At 32.5% G+C, this 23,057-nt stretch overlaps 2 protein-coding genes across 4 annotated transcripts; one reads left to right on the top strand and one right to left on the bottom strand.

Moving 5' to 3' along the window:
• Positions 1-128: 128 nt before the first annotated feature.
• Positions 129-4,600, top strand: LOC105340888 (ATP synthase subunits region ORF 7). Of its 2 annotated transcripts, none has more exons than XM_066076857.1 (4): positions 129-191; positions 3,384-3,438; positions 3,537-3,554; positions 4,190-4,600. In XM_066076857.1, exons 2-4 carry the CDS (start codon positions 3,384-3,386, stop codon positions 4,447-4,449), a joined length of 333 nt encoding a protein of 110 aa, XP_065932929.1. In that variant the 5' UTR covers positions 129-191; the 3' UTR covers positions 4,450-4,600. The 2 variants fall into 2 exon arrangements, with proteins under 2 accessions (XP_065932929.1, XP_011445444.3); XM_011447142.4 differs by lacking the exon at positions 129-191 and adding an exon at positions 2,857-2,992.
• A 2,719-nt stretch (positions 4,601-7,319) lies between these two features.
• On the bottom strand, positions 7,320-15,943 carry LOC105340890 (caspase-10). 2 transcript variants are annotated; one of them, XM_011447143.4, is made up of 12 exons: positions 15,819-15,943; positions 14,599-15,096; positions 13,419-13,666; positions 12,968-13,111; positions 11,001-11,306; positions 10,422-10,634; positions 10,052-10,132; positions 9,828-9,926; positions 9,308-9,406; positions 8,531-8,830; positions 8,027-8,213; positions 7,320-7,619 (listed from the first exon to the last, which is right to left on the bottom strand). In XM_011447143.4, exons 2-12 carry the CDS (start codon positions 15,000-15,002, stop codon positions 7,487-7,489), a joined length of 2,214 nt encoding a protein of 737 aa, XP_011445445.3. In that variant the 5' UTR covers positions 15,003-15,096; positions 15,819-15,943; the 3' UTR covers positions 7,320-7,486. The 2 variants fall into 2 exon arrangements, with proteins under 2 accessions (XP_011445445.3, XP_065932928.1); XM_066076856.1 differs by lacking the exon at positions 15,819-15,943 and adding an exon at positions 15,671-15,809.
• Positions 15,944-23,057: the final 7,114 nt, after the last annotated feature.

Here is a 23,057-nt window from a genome sequence, read left to right as displayed (position 1 = left end):
GAATTGTATGTGGTATACGAAATTAATGCCAAAAGGGTCTGACGCGTGTTGCCTTAATGTTAAATTTCACATTCAGACGAAGAGAACGATTTCTTGGGTGTAACAGCTAAAGTTGAGCTACCGTGCTATAGAAATAATTAACAGAGTGGAGATCTTTTGTTGCACATGCGAGCTAGCAGTGGTCAGTCAAGGTAATCGAATTTACGCTTACATTAAAATTAATAAAATATACTTTAGAAAGAAACTTCGAACAAGAATTCCAATCAAGACAATAAAACAAGTGTTTCATTGTAATCTTGACCAAGTATTATTTGTCTGAAATATGAATATTGTAAAAAAAAAATCTTTTAAAATAGTTTCATATCGGTTAATGATTTATCAGTTGCATTGCATTCTCATTTTTATTGAAAAAATAATTATGCATGCATGCATATTTTTCCGCTAAAATGTACAGAGGGTATCACCAAATATACTGATTTTACTCAACACGGGAGTCAATTTAAGGGCTCAAAAATTCTTAAAACTTATGTGATATGGGAGCTCAATTACAGAAGCTTCGTCCCCGTGACCGCTTCAGTGAAAGTGGGTGTTGTGTCATGTTGTAATTTTTTTTTTTATTTACTGGGTGAGTGTAAATACAAAATTTACAACAAGATTTTGTTGTATTAACACCAACTTAGTAAATTAAAAATGTACATGACATTTGGATAAAAATATCCTTACGCTAACGGGGAGGGGGAGGGTGAGGGTATCGGTATGTTCCCGTTTTGCACACATTTGATAATTGGGTATAGAACAATAGGTGTGATTTATGTTGTGATAGCAATTATAGTCTGCTTTCGGTCAAAGATTTTACCTGGATTTTTACCTGTGTTTTATCAGTGCCTTGACGATAAAACAAGAAGAATACAGATATTTTGTTGTGTTTTAGGTCTAATAACTATCACCGTTTTTTTCGTTTGATAAAATAAAGATAATGATATATTTAAAAAGTCTGATAAAAAATTAACGATTAGATTAGATGAATTGACTTTTACATTTTTGTCCATTTACCTTAAATATAAAACCAAATGAATTAGGAAAAATTGTTGGTCCAAAGCCAATTGGAAGCTGATTCAATGGATCATTATATGATAAAGGAGAAAACTACATAGACAGTCATATGGGGTACTCCGTGTCTATTTTTACAATTGAGTTGCAAATTATGTAAAACGCATGTTTATAATTGATTGTTTGGTATCAACAGAAAAAATATTATGAAAGAAAACAGATCTTTATCACAAAATATTTCAATGTTTGAAGTAGCGACCCTTACAGTAGTTCTTATGACATCACCGCTTTAGTATATGGCGGGTCACTTTCTAGTTTTTCAAATCAGAGGTAAAGTACGTAAAAAAATCTGACAAAAATAATATTTCAATATTGATGCAATATACCTCAAACTGAAAAAGGTTGAAAATGCATGAATTAGGTCTACATTTGATAGGTTTTGTGAAATAATCTTTACAGTTTTTGAAGCATGCATATAGCATTTCCTATTTATCATCATACAGTTTGTCTATTTTCTTCGATTATTCAAGATATAACACAACATAAATGAAAAATATTTAGCAGCGTTTTCACTAGACACATTTCTTCCATTTATGTCAGCAAAAGCAATAATTAAATATTAACATATGATATTTCTTTTCGAAATTTTAGCATGTACATGTACTTCCTATATAGGCAGTAAGTTAAACAAAGGCACTACATACTCAACATTTTTGCAATAATCTTTCTTGTTTAAAAAAAATGATGAAATTGTTCATGACCAAATTGATGTTTGAAATCCAATTCATGAATATGGATGTCAATGATTATGTAAATGTGCTTTTATGCAAGTTATATTGTAACATAAAATTCATGTAAATTTCAATTGCGAGTAGATATGTTTTATTTATTTTCTTGTCAATTGCCCTCGCAGGAATTGTGATATAGACTATAGCAATTAAGCAATTATCTCACCTGGTCAAATTCCCGTTTCGCACACATTTTTTCGATACCTAATTTTCAAATGTGTGCAAAACGGGAACAAACCGTATAGGATACAGGGTATCCCATGCGGTCACCAGGAGTGATATTTAATGACAGACATTAGGGTGTACCGACATTAGAGCCTGAATGATCAATTGATCTGTCATTGTTTTTAACATATTTATGACGGGAAACGGGAAACAGTAAATAAATTGGTGGAAATTAGCCGTCCAAAGTCAATTTTAATTAATTCACAATTTAAAAAAAAAAATTCAGGAGACACAAACATATATTATACTTACTCGGTATTTCACATTATTCTTATATTAAAAAAATAACATTATTCTTATATTAAAAAAATAACTTTGGTTATCTACTTAAATAGATTTTACACTTATGATTGATCTTTGCTTCATTATTTTGAAAAATTTTACTTAATACGGACAAATAAGCATAAGGTGTATGATTAATAAAATTGGGACATTTTTCAATGGCAATGCACGAAGTTTTGTTCTCTATACACATTCATATAATTTTCTTAAGAAATGAAAATAAACACATAGACAGTTAAAGTTTACAATGGTCTTAATAAAATAATTTACACATTTGTACTTTAGTAGACAGTTATGCATGAATAAATCATAAAAATGAAATTTAAATGGTTAAAAAAACTAAACGCACGAAGCTACACTGAATAGTCACCAAACAGGTTGTGTGACATCGGAGTTTTGTAAACAAACTGGCTGACACGTGGTCAAGGATGCACCGCCAAGAAAGGGAGACTACACAGTACAAGCAGTGTAAATGAGTGCAAGGGTTGTTGCTAAACTAGTTTTGAAAATTAATCTTATGTCAGAGGCGCCTAACTCGGCCAATGAAAGTGGAAGATTCGTAGATCTAAAAAAAATAAAAGTCACCTGTCTTCAAAATTCATACAGAAAAAAATTCTTGCAGTTTGGAAAACCTTTCTCTGCTCAAGGTAATGGTCATGCGAATTTATAACAATACTTGTCATTTTATTGAGTTCAATTACTTCAGATCTTTTCTTTTTTTTTATATTCCAATACATATTTTGTTCTTAAACTGTTAAAATGAAACGAACAAAATATTTAAATAAATTTCTTCCTTTGAATTGTTTTTAGAAATTATATTTACTTAAAATATTTGAGGGAATGCATTTAGTTATATGTCTTTAGTCCGAGGCTCAAGTTTTTAGCTTACGAAAAGATTAATTGCCACGGCAGTTAAAATACGAATTAAAATGGTTGAAACCATATGCCATTTTAATTAAAAGAAAGGCAAGAACACATTGCCCCTATATTATACGGATTTATCTGTTTGTAACTTCATATAACTTTCCTTTTCTGCAGATGGATGTGTTTCATATGGATCTAAAATTTCTTGTTGTTCTATTTACCTGCATCGGTAAGTATCTTTTTTTTTAAATTCCTTTTTTCCGTGAATCATAAAAACAGAGGTTCGCTTCATAACACCTTAATCACTTGTTCCATTAATTTTTTCAGGTCTTGTTTCCTGCCGCTGTAAGTTTCTAACATATTTCATTATTTATCAGTTGCATGTAACTTTTAATTGAAGGTTATTTTATCTGTCAAACACGTTATTTTGTTTGTTTTTCTTTCTTTGTTTCAAACGTCTAAAGCTTATTAAGAGGACTTGCATTCATCTATATACCAAAACAGTCCCATAGTATTTGTAACTTTCTAATGGATATTTGCGGTACGATACTTGCATGAACAAAAAGTTACTGTAGTAACGTTATTAAGGTGGTTTGGGACATTAATGTGGATTAAGGTATATTATGATTAAAATACTTTCACCGGTTTAGAATCCTTAAATTTTACAATATTTAACATAAGAATCGTTTTAAAAAAATTTGGAACGGGTAAAGATTTGAAAACTCCAATTGGAACTCGAACTCGTGATTTATAAATTCGTAGTGAATCCTCCAACCCAGTACACAGAATCTATTTATAAAATTAAACTTGGTTTATTGTTTATTTCTATATATAATTGTACGTCACAATATGGAAGTGTCGATCCCACACCACCTTAAGAAGAAGTAAGACTTATCTTTCTTATCAGACGGATATTGCCCATCAAATATTTCTTTAAGTAATTGTTTTTTTTTTTTCTTTTTTGAATATTGGTATTTAAGGTGAGTCGGGAGAAGTGACAGTTTCCAGTTACCCCAAGCCACCATTTCCCAAACGGGAGATCATCAAATTCAAACAGCCCTTTATGGATCGACCCGCGGTGATGTACGGGATAAAGATGATCGACTCGGCCTACAACAAGAACACCAGGGCCGATGTTAAACTGTTGTGGGTGCGGCCGGAGGCGTTCTCCATCCTCATGAAGTCTGCCTACGATTCACACCTATATGGCCTGGGGGTCTCTTGGATGGCCTGTCTATAATTTGAATTCATGAACTGTGCACCTCATACGTTTTGATTTTTATTGATTCATCATGCATATTGTATATTGCATTATACTAAGATGAGTACTTTGTCATTTTTCACGCCCTCATATTCTGTATAGTGTATAATAAAAATTATTTGAACCAGAATATTAATTGTGTCGATTCATTTTATTAATACCGGTTTTGACATAATTACGGAGTTTTTCCACTGTCCGATGCAGAATAACTTACTTTGGTACATGTATAGTCATTTGAAATCGAGCCTGATAATATTCAAATGTAACATTGAACATTAATTAAGGTCTAGTTTTAAGGCTCCTGATGTATGAAATAGACCTAAACAAGACCTAGATCTTAACACATCATGGAGGTAAAGTCAACAGTGTTGACACTGGCATTTACATGATTTCGTAGGAGTTGTTGATAATGTTGTAATTGACACAATTTTTTCAACTTCCGGGCTAGCGCCTTCTATATGACGCATTCCAATCGCAAGTTAATATCATAACGTTTGACAAACCTCAATTCTGGTATTCTGCATCAATTGAGGAAGGAATTGGTCGAGATTTTCCCAATGAAAACCTTCGCTCCCAGACAATTTTGGAGCTATTATAGCTACTTATACTATTTGTTAATAAAAACTCTAGACAATTTGAATTTATAGTTGAAATGAAATAGAATCGTTCTTGTGCAGACCTGTACTGTCATTTATAAAATTTTAACACGAATTCATATCCCATTTCAGAGAAATTAATCTTTAGTTAGTTATGTTACAAAATGCCTCATTTAAATTTTAGTCATGTTTAAATTGGAAGTTAATGTCCGCGTTGCATTTGCTAAATTAACTCGTGTGTATTTAAAAAGTTCGTACAGGAATTTGAACTAAGTTCGACATGTAAAACTCCCCTTATGTTAAAGATGGTGGAATTGGATTGCACAAATGCCTATTGGTTTAATCGTAAAATACAATTTCAATTTTTTTTCCATTTAAATCTGTTTAATAATCTTATAATAAAAGTTTTAAATATTTCAACAAACGATACGAAAAAAATATTGCTTCAAATTGTGGTATCGAACCCACAAAGTAAAAAGCCCATATCTTTAAGTTTATAAAAGTTTGACATTTCCATAACAATAAGAGATTTTTTGCTTTCCTCCTCTTTCAACTGACAAAACTACGAATATTTCATTATATGATACATATATACTAGTATCTATATAGTTTGAACGCTTAAAAATGGTCAAATACATGTATATCAACTTCTCGTTCAATTTGTGTGCCTTAAAACTTGCTGCAATATTACAATTGTGAGATAGGAAAATCATTTTATTACACAGGTGCTTTAAGGGGACAATGTACCTCTCCCCGAACTACCTTTATTTAGATAAAAGTAAGCTCTCCCGAGGATCCAAAAAGCAGGGAGGGAGAGAGGGTGTACTATTCCTAAGCATCAATGTACTATTACAGTACTTAAGCCTTTGTCGGAAACAAATAAAATAAAGAATTCCGATATTTCAAACTGAATGTTTTTAATTAAAAACAACATTATAATATGTTTATCTCAAACAATTCGTTATATTAAATGTGATTTCATATACATTCCTCCTCTGTTGTCATATTTAATCCAAATAACACGTTAGGTGTGGCAACCTCTGAAACATTTAATCATTTTCACACAAAACGGTTGAAATTAAATAACAGAATAAAAAATCTGCGTGATTTATTAAGAAAATAACGTGTTGAAAATCGGGTTTTCTTATGGGAGGTCCTGCTATTTTCTCCAACAACGCCATTTTTCACTTATTTTTATAAAATATATTGTTTTATACTGCTCGCCCCACAAGGACAGCATTATGAAACAAATAGTTTAATTTTTACACAACATTTCAAGTCATGATAAAACAAGACTCTTGATGAAAATGGAATTTTGAGCAAACGTTCCAATAAGTATTTATGATACGCAAATGGTGTTCATGATTAAAGAGGTTTGTTCCTCTGTTTTTGGTTAGCCATTTTGGGTCACTTCCAGTCTGAAAATTCTGCATTATATATAAATTCTACTTGTATACATGTACTTATAATATTTTATGATGCCAAATAAACAAGATTGAATAAATTACATGTTTACATGGTTTAGTAATTAAAGAACTATATTTTGTGGCGGGGGTTTTCAAGAAGAAAATGAACATTTTTCATATTTTCAATAATTTTACAGTACTGCAACTTAAGCTTCTTAATTTTCAGTGCAGACTAGACTTCCAGATAGTTTGTGCATTGGAATATCTTCATTTTGTTCCGAACAAACATATTTGAACAATTTTTAAATATTTCTATCGGCATATATTGACATAAAAGTAAACAAAAAAAAACCCTCAAATTTTGCCTGAATTTAGCTTATTTCATGCCATATCCAAACGTTTACATTATTGACCCATACTTTTGGTTTCATTTCTTAAATATATATTTTTCTGACAAGTCTGAAGACCAACATGTGTACAGGAAAGGCTGTTGATATAGCACACGACTTCCTTCTTCGGGGTGATGTACACCTTATGGTTACATTAAACACATTTCTGTGGTTTGTCAACACTTGTGTCACCAAAAGGTAATAAAAATCGTGAATAGAAAATTAACCCACTGCAGAATTAGGTCGCCAGAGACACATCAATAACCTCAATTGGCGAAATGTGTCTATGGTGGAACAAAAACATCGTAAATTTGTTGAGCTGTGACACGGAATTAATATATTTTTTATGCAAAATTGCAATGCATAATTTATATAAACGCATTTTCAAGTTCTTTTTTTTTTTTAAACAACGCCATTTCTCTATCTTAATTGATCAATAAAATTCTGAACAAGTTACGAAAGTTATTTCAATTATTTACTGCAAAATCAACAAATAGTTTCTACATACTTTTAACAAATGATCATGTTATGTGCAAAAATAACAATGATTAATGTGAATGTAAGTTTTTCTTTAAATTTCATTTACATTGATTTCATACAACAATTCCTTCATACACAGGTCCTCTCACCGAAAGAAGAGTTTTTTCCTAAGGGTGACGAGAGGGGCGGGGATTTGTTTGAAGACCCCTCCCTCCAGTCGGGCGTTAGCTCGACCCACTTCCTCGTTGACCTTAACCAGGATACTCAAGAGGTCATACCTGTAAAAGGTGAACAATCAGTCAGCCCACAAAATAATTTCATTCAATATAATTCAGTTCTATTCTTTTCTGTAGCATGATTCATGCACATTTTTTTTCTATATTAAAAGTGCATGAATCTTTGGTGTACCATTACTACAGAGTTTGCAGCTTCCAAAATAACATCTGCATATTTGTAATAGAACAGAGTATATAAATCTCATGTATTTTGTATAAATTTTTACAAAACTTTTCTGCCCACAAAACTAATTAAAAAGTGTTTCCACAAAGAATTACATGTAGATGGAAATCTTAGTGTTAGAGCTGCCATTGTCTGCACTGTGGCTAATTTCCTCTATACTAGTATGAAGGCCTACTTATGCAGACAAAAAATTTACCGTTCATTGCACTTCTAACTATCTACCTACCTGTAAGCAAATTTATCCAGCATTTCGACCAGTTTATTGACGAACCAGCTTCCCTGTGACCTACTTCTGTAGGACACGTACCCGGGGACAGTGGCACACCCTAGCACAAAGTCGGCCTCATCCGGGATCATCTCGGAGTTCCTGCCATTATCCGCCTCAATGTCACTGTCCATTTCGATGTCAATTCCTGTCAAAATGGTATCAAATGTTCATTAAGATTAGGGTTCACAGATGCATTCATTTTATAAAGGAAAATCGCTGCATTTTTTCGTTGTGGGTATTGATTAAGTGAAAAACTATGATTTATCATTAATATTTTTTGTTTAACACTAATTTTGTTGATCTTGTTGGTAATATGATATGCAAAATTAATTATTAAACAAAATAACTTTTAACAAGTAATGATATGATCATAAGTCCAAAAATTCATGTATTCTTTAATTGATTCATGAAATTTACTAGATTACAAAAATCAATGTTCTAAAAAATGTCTTGTAAAATTACCCATTTGCTTTTCTCTTCCTTGACAAGCTTGAATGAAGAACAACTTTGGTTTTCCCGCCAGTCCTGTACATTTCCTGGATCGGAATATTCCTGTTAATTCTGAAATTCTGACAAGTCTGCCATTTGTGCCATAGATGTTCTGAAGCACACCATGTGACAAAATGCAGCACACGAAACAATCATAATTACTGTGGTCTTCCAGAGAAACATCAACCAATCGCCTGTACATGGCAACATCCTCTAAGTTATCATATCTTCTCACAAGGAAACCTAGCTTCTGGAATATGTATGTTAATTTATCTGAAAAAAAAAACAAAACAAAATAAAAACAAAATTGCAGATAATCAAAAAAGAATGTATTTTTACATGTGTCATATTTCTCTTGTTCAAAAAAAAAAAATTCATCCCTTCTAGAAATTCAGTAAAAACAAAAAATGAGATTGTTTGGTTTCAATATTTCTATCTTTTCTATAATTTGATAAATGAACATGTACTGAATATTTCAGATTATTAAAATTTTAGGATAAATGCTGCAAATGCTCCACTAAAACTAACATCTCAAATGTTGGCTTTATATTTTGTTCAACTTCACACAGAAATACAGAATAAGTATTAACTGACTCAAACAAAGACCTTTCAACGGCCTAGGAACTAGGATAAGTTATTTTGAATTGAACTCCTCTTTGCACATCATTATTTATCAATCTTGATTCTAGGTACAAGTACATGTAAATTCATTCAGATAAAAGCACCAATGTGAATGCCACAATGACTAACCAGCGTCGAGGTCTGTGCCTGTGCGATCCGGCATCTCTTTGCTTTCATGGTCATTAGCAACTTTGAAAAATTTCATGTTGTTGATTATCACAGCTATGCCTAAAAACAAAGATATAAAAATTTTCAATATTGGAAATACTCACACCTTTTATATACTGTTAAAATAAGGACTTTGGCCCCAAGAGATTTTTTTTTGGATTGTCCTAAGCATACTGTGGAATCATTAGTTTTCGTGGGGGCCAATTTTCGTGGATTGCTTAAATTTAACAGCTTCGTGGGGACGTAATTTCGTGTATTCTCTCAAACATACAGAGGAAAGATCACTTTATTACCCTAATTTATTAATTCGTGGAGGATGTTAATTCATTGATGAGAGGTACCCATGAATTCCACGAAAATTGAGCCACCACGAAATCTAATGATTCCACAGTATTTAGTTGTATTGATTTTTTTGGTCAACATTTTCTATAGTTAAAATACATTAATTAAGAGAGTAAGACTATTGAGTATCCTGACTAGCCTCTTGGCTGTCGGTCCATTCTGTATGATGGCAGGTCCATCTCATCATCAAGGTGCGTCCTCCTCATGGCTACGGCCAAGGTCTCATCCACTCTATCATCTATAATACACAATGTCCTCAATTAAAAAGTCCAACCATTATGTAAAAATTCACAGAATACCTATAAAATGTTAAAGGATTTATATCTCAATCCGGAACAATGTGGTGATGTTAACTCTCCTCACCTCTCGTTCTTCTCTCAGACTGGACATAGTTATTTTCTGAGGGTTGGGGTTCTCTTTCCACTGGCTGAACTCGGGCTTCAGCTGATGTTTATTGAAAATTTGAAAGAACATGACAATTATATCAAAATCAATAAACATTTATTGAATAAAGAATTAAAGTACATCTTCTTAAGCTTTTGTTCCATACACTGTATATTATCTTCTGTGATTGTTTCACAGTTTTTTATGTTATGTACCGGTATAGTAAAACAGAGGGAATATAGCCAAAAGGTCTGACAGCACATTTATCAAGAGCAGAGCATTTATCAAATTTAAATGATATAAGTTGGTTAATGGTTATGGTTAATACTGGCTGGTCAAATTTACTCACTGTTAGATACAGAGAGGTTCTCCTCATTCTCATCTCTGATTGGATGACTGCTGTTGGGGAGAATCATCATGGAGGTTTGTGTTTCTATCTCTGATGTGGATGGGATCGGCCTCAGGGACTGGATGGCAGGGAGAGGCTCTGGGGCGGGGTGTCTTATTGGCTCGGGAATGTCTCCAACAGGGGGCCGATACATGGATTGCAGGTTGGTTTGTGCTGTAAATAAATGTCAAACTTTGTTACAAGCACATACCTTATACATGTAGTAAAAATGTTATTGTAGAGACTATGTACATGTACCTTACATTTTTTTTTATAATTAAATTCTACAATTATGGTGGGCATCTTGTAACATTTCTGTAATTTTTCCAACATATCATTGAACAAAATCCAAAATTAAAATATTTTAAATATCTCAACCTCATCTCAAATTTAAACATTCCGCCAAGGAAAAGTATTTATTCCCATCGTTTCAAAGAACTGAATTCTTCACCCCAATATTGACTGAAGGCTAAAAATGATATCTATTTCTGGAAAAAAATTGAATTCGTAAAGAAAAATGCAACTAAATAGAATACTAACTCGGATCAGGAATATGATCATCTTCTTCCACAGTCTCTCCCAGTATCTGAAGCCCCTCAGTAATTCTAAACTTTTGGAGGACCCCAATCATGGTCACTCTGCAAGTCTCATCATTCTGCATTACATTCATTTGCCAATACTCTAGCATTTTCAATATTCTCAGAGAAACCATGAGATGATCATCATTGATAGTAGCTGTAATTGAGCTGTCCTCCAAACCCAGGAATGGTGAAATATCCTTCCAATTTGGACACTTTGATATTGCATCAGCTAACCTTATAAGAAGATCTTCTGACAATGGGGCATCTATAAAGGAAAACCATGTCATGGGTTTTTAATTTTCTATTACCATTTCTATTATCTAATTTTTTAATGGTAAAAGCATTTTGTTTACCAATGCATGTGCAATGCTTTAAAACGCAACATCTCTCTACATTCTGACAGACAGACAAGTTAAATTTGCTCCTTCTGTGATTATTTTATTAAAAAAAATCAGATAAAAAATGGTAATTGAAGCATACAACATTGTTTAACCCCCCCCCCCCCCCCCCCACCCCCAATCTGCAAATGAGCTACTTAAAATGCATAATTAAACTGTTTAATCCATACTGATGTATTTCCCTGAGGTTCTCCTATGCACTGATAGTCATTATTTAATCAATAAAATGCTTTCTTTGGTGATTCATTCGGGATATGAAGGTAGTGACATTGCAGAAAAAAAATAACCCGCGTTTGCGGGTTATGTTATTTTTTACTGCAATGTCACTACCTTCATAATCCAAATGAATCACCAAAGAGAGCATTTTATTGTTTATATTAACATCTTTCTTTCAGCTAATTGATAAATTGATTATGAAAAGTAGTAAAATTTACTAAATTACTGTAAATGTATGTAAGTACGTTAGCTAAAAGAAACAGCCAAATCGTCTCCTGTGAGACTTTGATTCTGACATCCTCATGATTATTTCGTGCAGTCCGTGATTTTTCCTAGGTCATTTTAGATTTCCACCAATCGATAAATGGGGCATGTAGATTTCAGTCTGGCTGTTTCTATAGAGCTATGAATTAACTATAAGTTTCCTTAAGAAATAGAAAGAATAATACTTGTTGGATGTAAATATAATGTAATAATCTTTAACAACTCGGAGAAGTGAAAGACAGGATATAAACAGCAGCACTGACACAAGGGCATACCAAACTTCATTTAAAAGAATTGTGGATACATATGACACATAAAACCTCAAACATTGATGTTATAAGTGCACAAATGTCAGCTACTCAATCAGTAATATTTCATTTGTAAATTTTGACAAGGAATGCTAGGAAAATACAGAGGTCAGTATACGTTAGTCTAATATCTGATTCAATAGATCTTAGTTTAGGATCTGTGCAGTTATTTTATTATTCATCCAAGTCTTCTGTGTTACCTAATATTAAATTTGTTTGTGAATTTTAATTACATGCCCTTGCCCCAAACCGATTTTTTACAACTTTTACATTCATTGAATATCCATTTCTTGTGATGTCATCAGGTGGCATATTTGAACAAAAGTTCATTCATGCAAAGGAAAAAAATATGTGTAGCCAATTTCTACGGTATATGTAAAATGCAATTTGACTTTAGTAAAATAATAAAACACTTTAAAATTTCAAAATGAATCAATTTTTTTTATAAAGCTTTGTATTATTTATATATATGTCAAAGAGAGCACAGCAGATAAGATGCCCCTGTGCATGAAGTTTTATGTGCATATTTTGTATGTTGCTTTAACATGTACCTTCAACGGGTACATGTATCAAGTGTGACTGAGGTAAAACACATGTATTATAAGGTAGAGGGTATATATTTTTTAATTATGAGAAAAATATTTATAACATCCGGTGCCATGAAACTATTTAATCTTTAATCTTAGTGAAAGTTCTCTCTTGTGAGACAAACATTCTTAAAATTATATAAAAAATCTTACGGGGCATTGATCTGCCACCTCCTCTTGCCCCTAAGGCTTGAGGAGGAAGGGGAGAGTAGTTCTGTGCATCTGTTGGGGGTACTTGGGGTGGCTCCACCTCCATTTGAGTTGGTTGAGAATTCTGAGAGTAGTTACTCTCACTGGCTAGCAAAATGAAAAGCAACATATACATAATACCAGTATTGATAAAATAATTTTTCTTTAAAAAAAAAAATGAAAAATTTTCTGTAACACAATTTCAATGAATACTTGTAAAAATCATTAAAATGTACATGTAAGCAATATCTTTATAATAACTAAATGTGTATTATTGTGTAGAAATAAAACATTATAGAGTTGAAGAAAGGAAAGACTCTATATTTAACAGTATGGTTTTTTTTCTCCATATATCATACCTTGAAACTGATATCAATTTAATCCAGTTTCCAGGTATTGAATAGCTAGTTCTTACCTTGCACAGAAGAAATGTATTTGTTGACCTTAGGAATTAGGTCAGCTCTGTCAATGACCTTCAACACTTTCAGTAAAACATCAACTTTCAAATGAGACATCTCATCTTTCTTCTCCAAGAACAAAAACAGATCAAAGATGGACTTCATTTTGGAGAGTTGTCCTTTAGGCACCACGGATGTCAGAGCAAACATGACGGACTTGAACTCTTCATCGTCAATGTCCTCACCAATCTCAAAGAGTAACACCCTGAATATGAAACGACTTTCCGTCATTCTATCATCTTTAACGGTCTTACCAGAAAACTATATTCTGGACGTACACAGGCATTTGACATCAAAAATACCTTGTATTGTAAATAAACAAAAAGTACCAAAAATTGATTATAATACTGTAAAAAATAATACTTTTAACATCAGATGCCTAGTTACTGGTATAGCCATGCACTTCAGGTATTAACATTTAAACACTAATTTCTGAGCTCACTGTTTTGAAATTCCCAAAACAACATATTTTATGAAAACAAAAGCTTAAAATGTACATGTATAAATAACATACTGATAAAAAATATAAGAAAATTAAAACTAAAAGAACTATATGCAGTAAGGTCTAATTTCTGCCCCCATGTTTTATAGATTTGGAAAAAACATCATACCATACAGGTATTTTGATAAAACATAAAACTGAATATGCTAGTTACAGAAATCTTAAAGTTTTTCAACATAGATCATTCTTCGTGCTCTTATGACATCACATTTAAATGGACCATTTCCCGCATTTTCTCAAAAGCATAAAAAAAAATTTCATTAGTTTTTCTTCATATTCAAGGGGTATAGAGCTCAATGTTGCTCCAAAACCATTTTTACATATATTATTGTTCATTTTATTTTGCATATCATATTAAAAAATGGTGTTAAAGCAAGCAGCGCTCAGTGTCTTCTTTTCAATAAACTAATAGGAAATCCCCCATTTTTGGCTAAAATATGTACTTTTTGTGAAATTTGCTCATTATTAACATATCAAATTTCTATCATGATTTCGATTAGACAATTTATCTTTATAAACCTGAACTAGATATACCTATCTTTTAGCAAATTTCTAATTTTAAAGCTCTATTCATAATTTTATATTTGGGGCATAAAAACACATTATCACACACATAGTTCTTTTTAACAGTCTACCTGAAGGGTGACAAAAACTTGGCTGAATTCATGTATGAGATCTTCTTTTTTTGTAAATCTGCCTGCAGCCTTTTTAATCTCTGTTCCACAAGATTAGTGTCCCTAGCCATCTTCTTTAACAAGTCTTTCCTGTGAATTCTGTACAGGCATTCTTCGAGAAGTTCTAAGTCTCCATTATCAATATCAATGACTCCTGTGTTCTGAAGCTCAGTGAACAGATCCAGACCTCTATCCGCCCTCTGTATCTTGGAATCCGGTAAAAATCCACGTAAAAGAAACTTTAGGTTGTCCACATCGCTAGTGTCCAACCCACTGTCAACACACACTAGAAATTCTCCATAATCGTACCCTTTTTCTGAAACTGCATCTGTCAAAATGGTATTGTCTGTCTCTATATCATTCATTGTATAGTGCTAGATTGTTTAGCTAAATCTCATACAATGCACAAATATCGGATCTTTTCCTTTCTTGAATGAATATCCTGTACCTAAATCAAAGCTGAATAAAGATTCATACTGCCAATTAAATGATAAAAATATTTCCTGACAGAGATATATATATATCTTTTATCAGTTATTCTTGATTAATTCATTTTTCAAATCAATAAAGATGATTATATTAAGTATATAACGTTACATCCCTTCTATCAAAAAGCATGAAAAAGTAAAAATTGTAAATTGAAAGTAGTCATATGCTGTTTTAGCTATAAATTTACATTGACAAATTCAGTGAATCTATATGAGGGTATTATTCTTTTTAATCTCCAATCTATAGCAGTTTTAAATATTTCCAGGTATGACTGGTAGATAAAGTGTTTATGTCTGTATGTAAAAATTACATTTTTCACAAGACAGCAATTCTTCTTTTGTGTATAAACAATATGATGACATTTTCTCTTTCAAAATAACGTACACAGTCGGAAATAAGAAGGTATCGAGTCTCTCTCTCTCTCTCTCTCTCTCTCTCTCTCTCTCTCTCTCTCTCTGATATTGTGCGTTTAATATTACCTTAGTTAAATACATGTATAGTCAAGAGAAAATAATCATTATAACGCGCATAACGTTATACATACTGTTGATCGACGGTTCTTTCGTAAGGAAATAAAATAAAGAACGTACATGTACGTAGGAAGACTGATGGGTAAATATTATTTGTCCAGTAAATGACTTTTCATTTATTCATTTCAACGTAAAAGATAACCATAATTTTCAATTACATACCTTAAACTTCAAGTTTTCTGTCATAAATATTCAGATCTATTTTTACGTAAAATTTTCAGTGACACGGGCATGGGAATTCCCAGTTAAAGATTATTTATAGCAACGACATTAGACAGATCGTTCACATTATTGCAATGTACAATTAGCTCGACCAAGAATGATTCGATTAACTTTTACATTTTACTGTATCTCTATTTCTACTGGACATTGCAGTTATAATAAGTCATCAGCATAGTTTCTATAGCGATCAACTCCAGTTGGATTTCAAGCTGGATATAGATCTACCATGTACAGAATTTTGCAACAAGCCATTCACGATTTAAGGCTAACCAAACATAGCTCAGGGACTTGTACTGACGTATGTAACAAATCCAGCTCTAAAAGGGTTAGCTTTTAGCCTACAAGCAAGAGGTAGTATTAAGGAATGTTATATACCTGATCATGACTCTATATACCACACTATTATAAAATACGTTCTTTCCAAAAGCCAAGGGTGAGAATGTGCGTTTCACCCATCATCTAACAATTTTATTGTATTTATTTCTTTAAACAATAAAATGCTTTGGTGATTCACGCGGGATATATTTACATTCAGTGTACATTTACCCTTATGTTTACATTGGAAATCTGCGACGTTCAATTTTACCAAGTATGATTCCCTCTAATTCTTACGGAAACTTATAGTCAATTCATGGCTCTATATAGAAACTGCCAGACTGAAATCTACACGCCCCGTTTATCGATTGGTCGAAATCTACAGCAGTTGATACTGACAAGAAACTAACAGGAATGAAAACGACACGCCTTGTTTATCGACTGGTCGTAACCTACAGCGACCTAAGAAAAATCACGGACTGCACGAAATAATCATGATGATGTCAGTCAAAGTCGATTTGGCTGTTTCTTTTAGCAAACGTACTTAATATGTAAATTAACAGTAATTTAGTGAATTTTACTTACTTTTAAAAATCAATTTCTTAATTAGTTAAAAGAAAGATGTAAATTAAAATAATAAAATGCTTTCTTTGATGATTCATGGGACGATATGCGGGTTATGAAGGTAGCACGATCATGGCAGAATTTTTTTTACATAACCCTCTAACGCGGGCTATGTATTTTTTTTTTGCAATGTCGTCACCTTCATATCCCGAATGAATCACCAAAGAAAACTTTTTATTGTTTAAATGAATACACTTTGCTAATTTATGAGCACAGATACAAACGTCTTCACGTGCTTTGAGAATATTTATTTTTGTAAAATTAAATGAAACTTTCAATCTTACATTACCAATTTAATATGTATTTTAGAAAAACAATCAATGTTATGGTGTGCCATAGGACTAACGCGCGGTATTTTTTTTGTCTGCACCGCTTGTGTGTCATATGACCTGCGACATCAAAAAATAAACATTCAATGCTTAAATGAAGGTAGCAGCATTGCAGACAAAAAAAAAAAATACACAATATGCGTTAGCAATGATCGTGATAACCCACATGAAATTATTGTTTATATTTTTTCTTTAATAAATGATTGAATTAATCGTAAAAAGTAGGTAAAAGTAGCTAAATTATTGTTAATCTCATTCAGTGCGTTACATAAAAGAAAATGACCAAGTCTTCTTACATGTATATGGAAATCTTCATGATTTAATTTTCCGTGCAGCCTGTGATTTTTCTTAGGTTGCTGATGGTTTCGGCCAATCGATAAACTTGTTATAAAAATAGAACTGAATCGTGTAGATTTCAGCCATGTCATGCAGTATATATACATTGCTTTTTCTTAAGAAATAGAGGAGAAAATACTTGATAGACGTAAATGTATCATAATATTTATATTGAACCATAAATATTAAAAAACAAATGTCACTGTATAGAAAGTGCTATCACTTGGGTACTCTTGTATATGTTTGAAAATACAGAACTTCTAAGGGGATTAAGGAGGTTAAAATTTCAAAAAGGTTATAGTTTTGAGTCATTACAAAAAATCTTGTTCCTCATTTTTTTCGCGAAGCAAATGCTCCTAGCAATAAATGATCAAACTATAAAAAAAAAACACAAAAAAAACCAAAAAAAAAAAAATACAAAAAAAAAAATACAAAAAAAAAAAACAAAAAAAAAAACAAAACAAAAAAAACACAAAAAAAAACCCAAAAACAGCTTAGTTAAAAAAGAAAACGAGATATTCTTTGCTTGAGTTAATGCTAATAAAATCTGTTTGCAATAACTTTTTGCGATTGCTATACTGTTTTGGCCTCTCCGTTACAAAATAAACAAAATGAATGAAGTTTTATCGATTTTTAATGAAATTACTCGTATGATGATTACAAAATGTACAATATATATAACTTAAATTATGTGTGTATTGATAATCAATAATGAGGCATTCATTAATTTGTTGAAAAAAATAAAATTAAAAACCGTGTTTAGTGAATAGTAGATTTGATTTCACGGTCTATCATGGTTGGTTTTCACGCGATGCTTAATTTGTGTTTGTTATGGCAATGTGCGTGATGTGGGTATATATCAGCTTGTGCGATATTTTAGTTATTTGTAATTTTAAACAATATAAAAGGAATATTTTCAACTGTATCCGTTGCATGCAGCAATTCTGCCAAGTATTTCAGCAACACAATGTATCACTCTTTATACTATCATGATTATTGTAATTAAGGACATTTTTTCATTTAAAATTAACATCCACTTTCATGTGTCACTATTTATGTTAAAAAGAATCACAAATCTTATATTATCATTGTAAACATTTTCATTGCAATAGCTATCAGAATTTCATATATACATACATGTATTTTGGCTTGTCAAGACTTTTTGCCCCCGCCCCCAACTGAAAAACAAATTAAAACCCGCGAGACACTATCACAAAGTTTCTGTTACCGATATGGAACGCCATGGCTGCCTTATGTTAGATGATTTTATTATATGCTGTGGGTCTATAATTATATGCTGTGGTTCTATAATTATATGCTGTGGGTCTATAATTATATGCTGTGGGTCTATTATTTTATGCTGTGGGTCTATTATTATATGCTGTGGGTTTGTAATTATATGCTGTGGTTCCCTTATTATATGCTGTGGTTTTATAATTATATGCTGTGGTTCTATAATTATATGCTGTGGTTCTATTATTATATGCTGTGGTACTATAATTATATGCTGTGGTTCTATAATTATATGCTGTGGGTCTATTATTTTATGCCATGGATCTATTATTATATGCTGTGGGTTCATTATTATATGCTGTGGTTTCATTATTATATGCTGTGGGTTCATAATTACATGTATATGCCGTGGGTTCATTATTATATGCTGTGGTTTCATAATTATATATGCTGTCGGTTTATTCGAAACTAGCTATTCGAATCCGGATTTCTCGTTTTGGAGTTTACATTTACAAGCACTTTCAACTGACACCAAGGACAATGGTCGTGTGACCTTGACTGAGACCCATATTGCTTTTTAGAACTTTGTTGTCGCCGGGCGCATAGAGTTTCACAAACACATCTTGTTTCAATTTATCAATATTATACTTTCAGACAAAGCAGAGAATGTGTTTGTGTTTTAAATCTTTTATATTTTTTAACTACAATAAAAATGATTAAAATACTGAGTATGTAAGATTGATCTCTTGTTTTATTTACAACATCAACTATAATAATATAAGCTTTACTATTAATCGTTGATGTTTAAGATTCTTTAAAGAGAGTGTGCTATCAAAAATCAAGTACAAGCTTGAGAATCTATACCGTCATTTGAGAGTAGGTTACTGAAAGTCCAAGTAGCTCAAAGAATTCTATGTCTCGGCATCTCTCTTAGCGTGTTTGCTCACGAATTCTATCAGGACACATTTTTATGCGTCCGAATCATATATTGTTTTTGTCCTGTTTGTCTGTCTGTTGTCGACTTTAACCTTCGCCATAACTTTTGAACCATAGGAAATAGAGACTTCGTATTTGGTATGCATACTTCACTAATTGGGTGCTTTTAAATGACACCTAGAACAATGAGTTTGTGACCTTAACTGTGACCTATATGCTAAAAAATTGCTTTTTCGAAATTTGTTGCCGCCGGGCGCATAGTGTTTCACAAACGCATCTGATTTTAATTTGATAATTTGTTTGCCCTCTTAATGCACCGTTACTGTATTTCTTTTATGAATCCCTATCATATTTTTATAAAGAGAGTGAGAAAATTCTGATCTTAAATTCATGTCATTTGATAAATTATGAGTAGTTCTTCAAAGGGAAAAAAGCCAAGTTAACCAAAATAAATACAAGATGTGTTTGTGAAACACTGATGTCCCAGAATGGCAGCGTATGGCGAGGGTTGAAGTTTCTCTAATGCAAGTCAAACTCCAAAGGTCAAGGTCAAAAGACAAACTTTGTTGTTATCCAAAGGAAGAGCTTAAAACGAGAAATACATCTATGAAATATGAAAGCCCTAGTCTAAATGTTCAAAAGTTATGACCAAGGTTCATGTTTTTGAAAAGTGGGTCAAACTCTTGGGTCAAGGTAAAAAATATACCCATTGAAAGGCCTTGTCAGAATGAATACAGTTCCTCAAACAAATAAAAGATAGTGTTTTCAACATTGCGTACATGTATAGAAAAGGTAACGCACTACAAAATGTGAAGCTTAGTTCCACACAATATTTTTTTAAAATTTTTTTCTAGCAATTTTGCCCAAACGCAAAAGACAGGTAACAAGATTAAAACAATATATGTATATATGTGTGTAACTATGATGTGAAACACTGGTAGGTATGTTTAATATCTTGTAATTGTACATGTATATATCTGAGCTGTCACAGTTTCTAAGTGTATCTTTCAACAGTATCCAAACATCTTTGAAAATCAGCTATTCCATTACTTTGACAATCCCTGTGAAATTCTTGTTCTAAAGCATTTTGGCATTCTTGACTGATCATTGTGGAAAGGGATTCAAATATTGGCCTGCCTTCCTCAACAATAAATTCATCTACAAATCCCTCAATTCCATAGTTCTGCATATTTTCATGTTCATCTAGACCAACTGGGTTTTGTAACTGCCCTGAAAATTATAAAATTAATGGGGTTGACTTTACTGTGCGCAGTCTATGCCTAGCCCATGCATCACTCCAAAATGCAAGCTTTCTGTTGATTTCCGAACAGAATAAATAATGGAGAACAGCTAAATGAAGTGGGTTGAGGGAGTCCAGAATACCAAGGTCCTCCATATGATAAATTAAGTTATAAAAATATACAAGAACCCCATCGTACACGTCTCTCCAAAGTCTCTCAATGCGCTGATTTTGTGTGCTTTTTCCAGTAAGCATACTCCCATGACCTTTTTTGGACAACATGTAGTCAGCCACAGAAATATTTTCCATACCTTTATCTGATCTAACCCGATTTGGTAAACCATATTGTTCCACGCCTGACAAAAAACACTGCAGTACTGTTTCAGCTGTATTATTGTCTGTGCATCTTAAGAACATCACCAGTCTGCTAAAACCATCTATTCCGCCAACAATTATGAATCGCCAACGCAAAAGTTTATGATTAGTGTCTACGTGTCATAAATGGTTTGGGCCCGTTACATTATAAACACGTCTGTGCAGTCTGCCAGCTTGTCTCTCACAAACACCACGTTCATCCATTCGATATATGCTTTCTCTTAGTCTCCACCTAGGAACCCTTATCCCTTTTAAAGTTATCATCTGTCTTAAGAGATTTTCTCCACAGAGGGGGAAATCTTTTAAAATTTCCCCGAGTTTTAAATCGAGGTCATTGTCGGATATTTCTAAAAAAAATTATTTTACTAAGTACATACTGTGCCATTCTTCTTTAAATCGTTCTTTTTGACACTGAGAGAAGGTTTGAAATGTAAGTAATTGTGCATCCACTTTCAAGGAACATTTCTAATACTGTTTTTGGAATATCATACATCGGAGGACCACACCGAGGCAATACCTTTTTTGGCTTTTCAGTTCCATATTTCACACACTCGTTTCTTAATCTCATCATATCCCTTGTATTTGAGATCCCCAAAGTTTGGAATTCGTGTGCAGATAATTTACATACAATATCTGTGGTTATTTTTTCAGCCCTGCACCTGTCGTGAAACAGATGTAAGTTTAAATCCTCCAATACCTTTCCTATGAACCCTGTGGAATCTGCCGCTATTTTGTTTACGAACATTCATAATAAGAGCGCCTGTGTAAAATTTAAGCATACCAGCATATAATAATGAACCCACAGCATATAATAATTGAACCACAATATATAATTATGAACCCACAGCATATAATTATGAACCCACAGCATATATTAATGAAACCACAACATATAATAATGAACCCACAGCATATAATTATGAACCCACAGCATATAATTATGAACCCACAGCATATAATAATTGAAACCACAGCATGTAATAATGAAACCACAGCATATAATAATGAAACCACAGCATATAATAATGAAACCACAGCATATAATAATAGACCCCTAGCATATAATTATAGAACCACAGCATATAATAATAGACCCATAGCATATAATTATAGAACCACAGCATATAATTATAGAATCACAGCATATAATTATAGAACCACAGCATATAAATATAAAACTACAGCATATAATAATAGAACCACAGCATATAATTATAGAACCACAGCATATAATTATAGAACCACAACATATAATAATAGACCCACCGCATATAATAAAATCACCTTACATAAGGCAGCCATGGCGTTCCATAACCGACGTCTGTATATCGTTTGGAGTAAGTAAGTAATCTATTTATTTATAGTTACCCGTGTATACAATTGTATGATTTCATGTGGAATATCCAATCGCAACTTCTCGGGCCTTTCCGGCGGGCTCGGAAAAACATGACTTTTCGGGCCTTTCCGGCAGGCTCGGAAAACACCTCGAATGTATATTTACGATCTGTTGAGATGTATGCTGGACTTCATTAAAGTAAATGATATACCATAAAATATAACACAGAAGCGACTTAAAAGGCTTTCTATCCGATATTTATTTTAATGGGAAGCGACTCCATTTTGTCAATCGTAACTACTCGGCCATTTCCGTCACCGCAAATAACGTGATTATAAAATAATTTTTATCGGTTACGGAAAAGGGCGAGCGTGATCCGAATGTCCATTTTGTATAAAATTCTAACATCCGGTAATGTTAATACATTCGAGGTGTTTTTCCGAGCCTGTCGGAAA

Source organism: Magallana gigas, chromosome 2, assembly GCF_963853765.1.
Source record: "Magallana gigas chromosome 2, xbMagGiga1.1, whole genome shotgun sequence".
Classification (NCBI taxonomy): domain Eukaryota; kingdom Metazoa; phylum Mollusca; class Bivalvia; order Ostreida; family Ostreidae; genus Magallana; species Magallana gigas.
The sequence above is the reverse complement of the archived record's forward strand: the minus strand, read 5'-3'. Positions and strand labels throughout refer to the sequence as shown.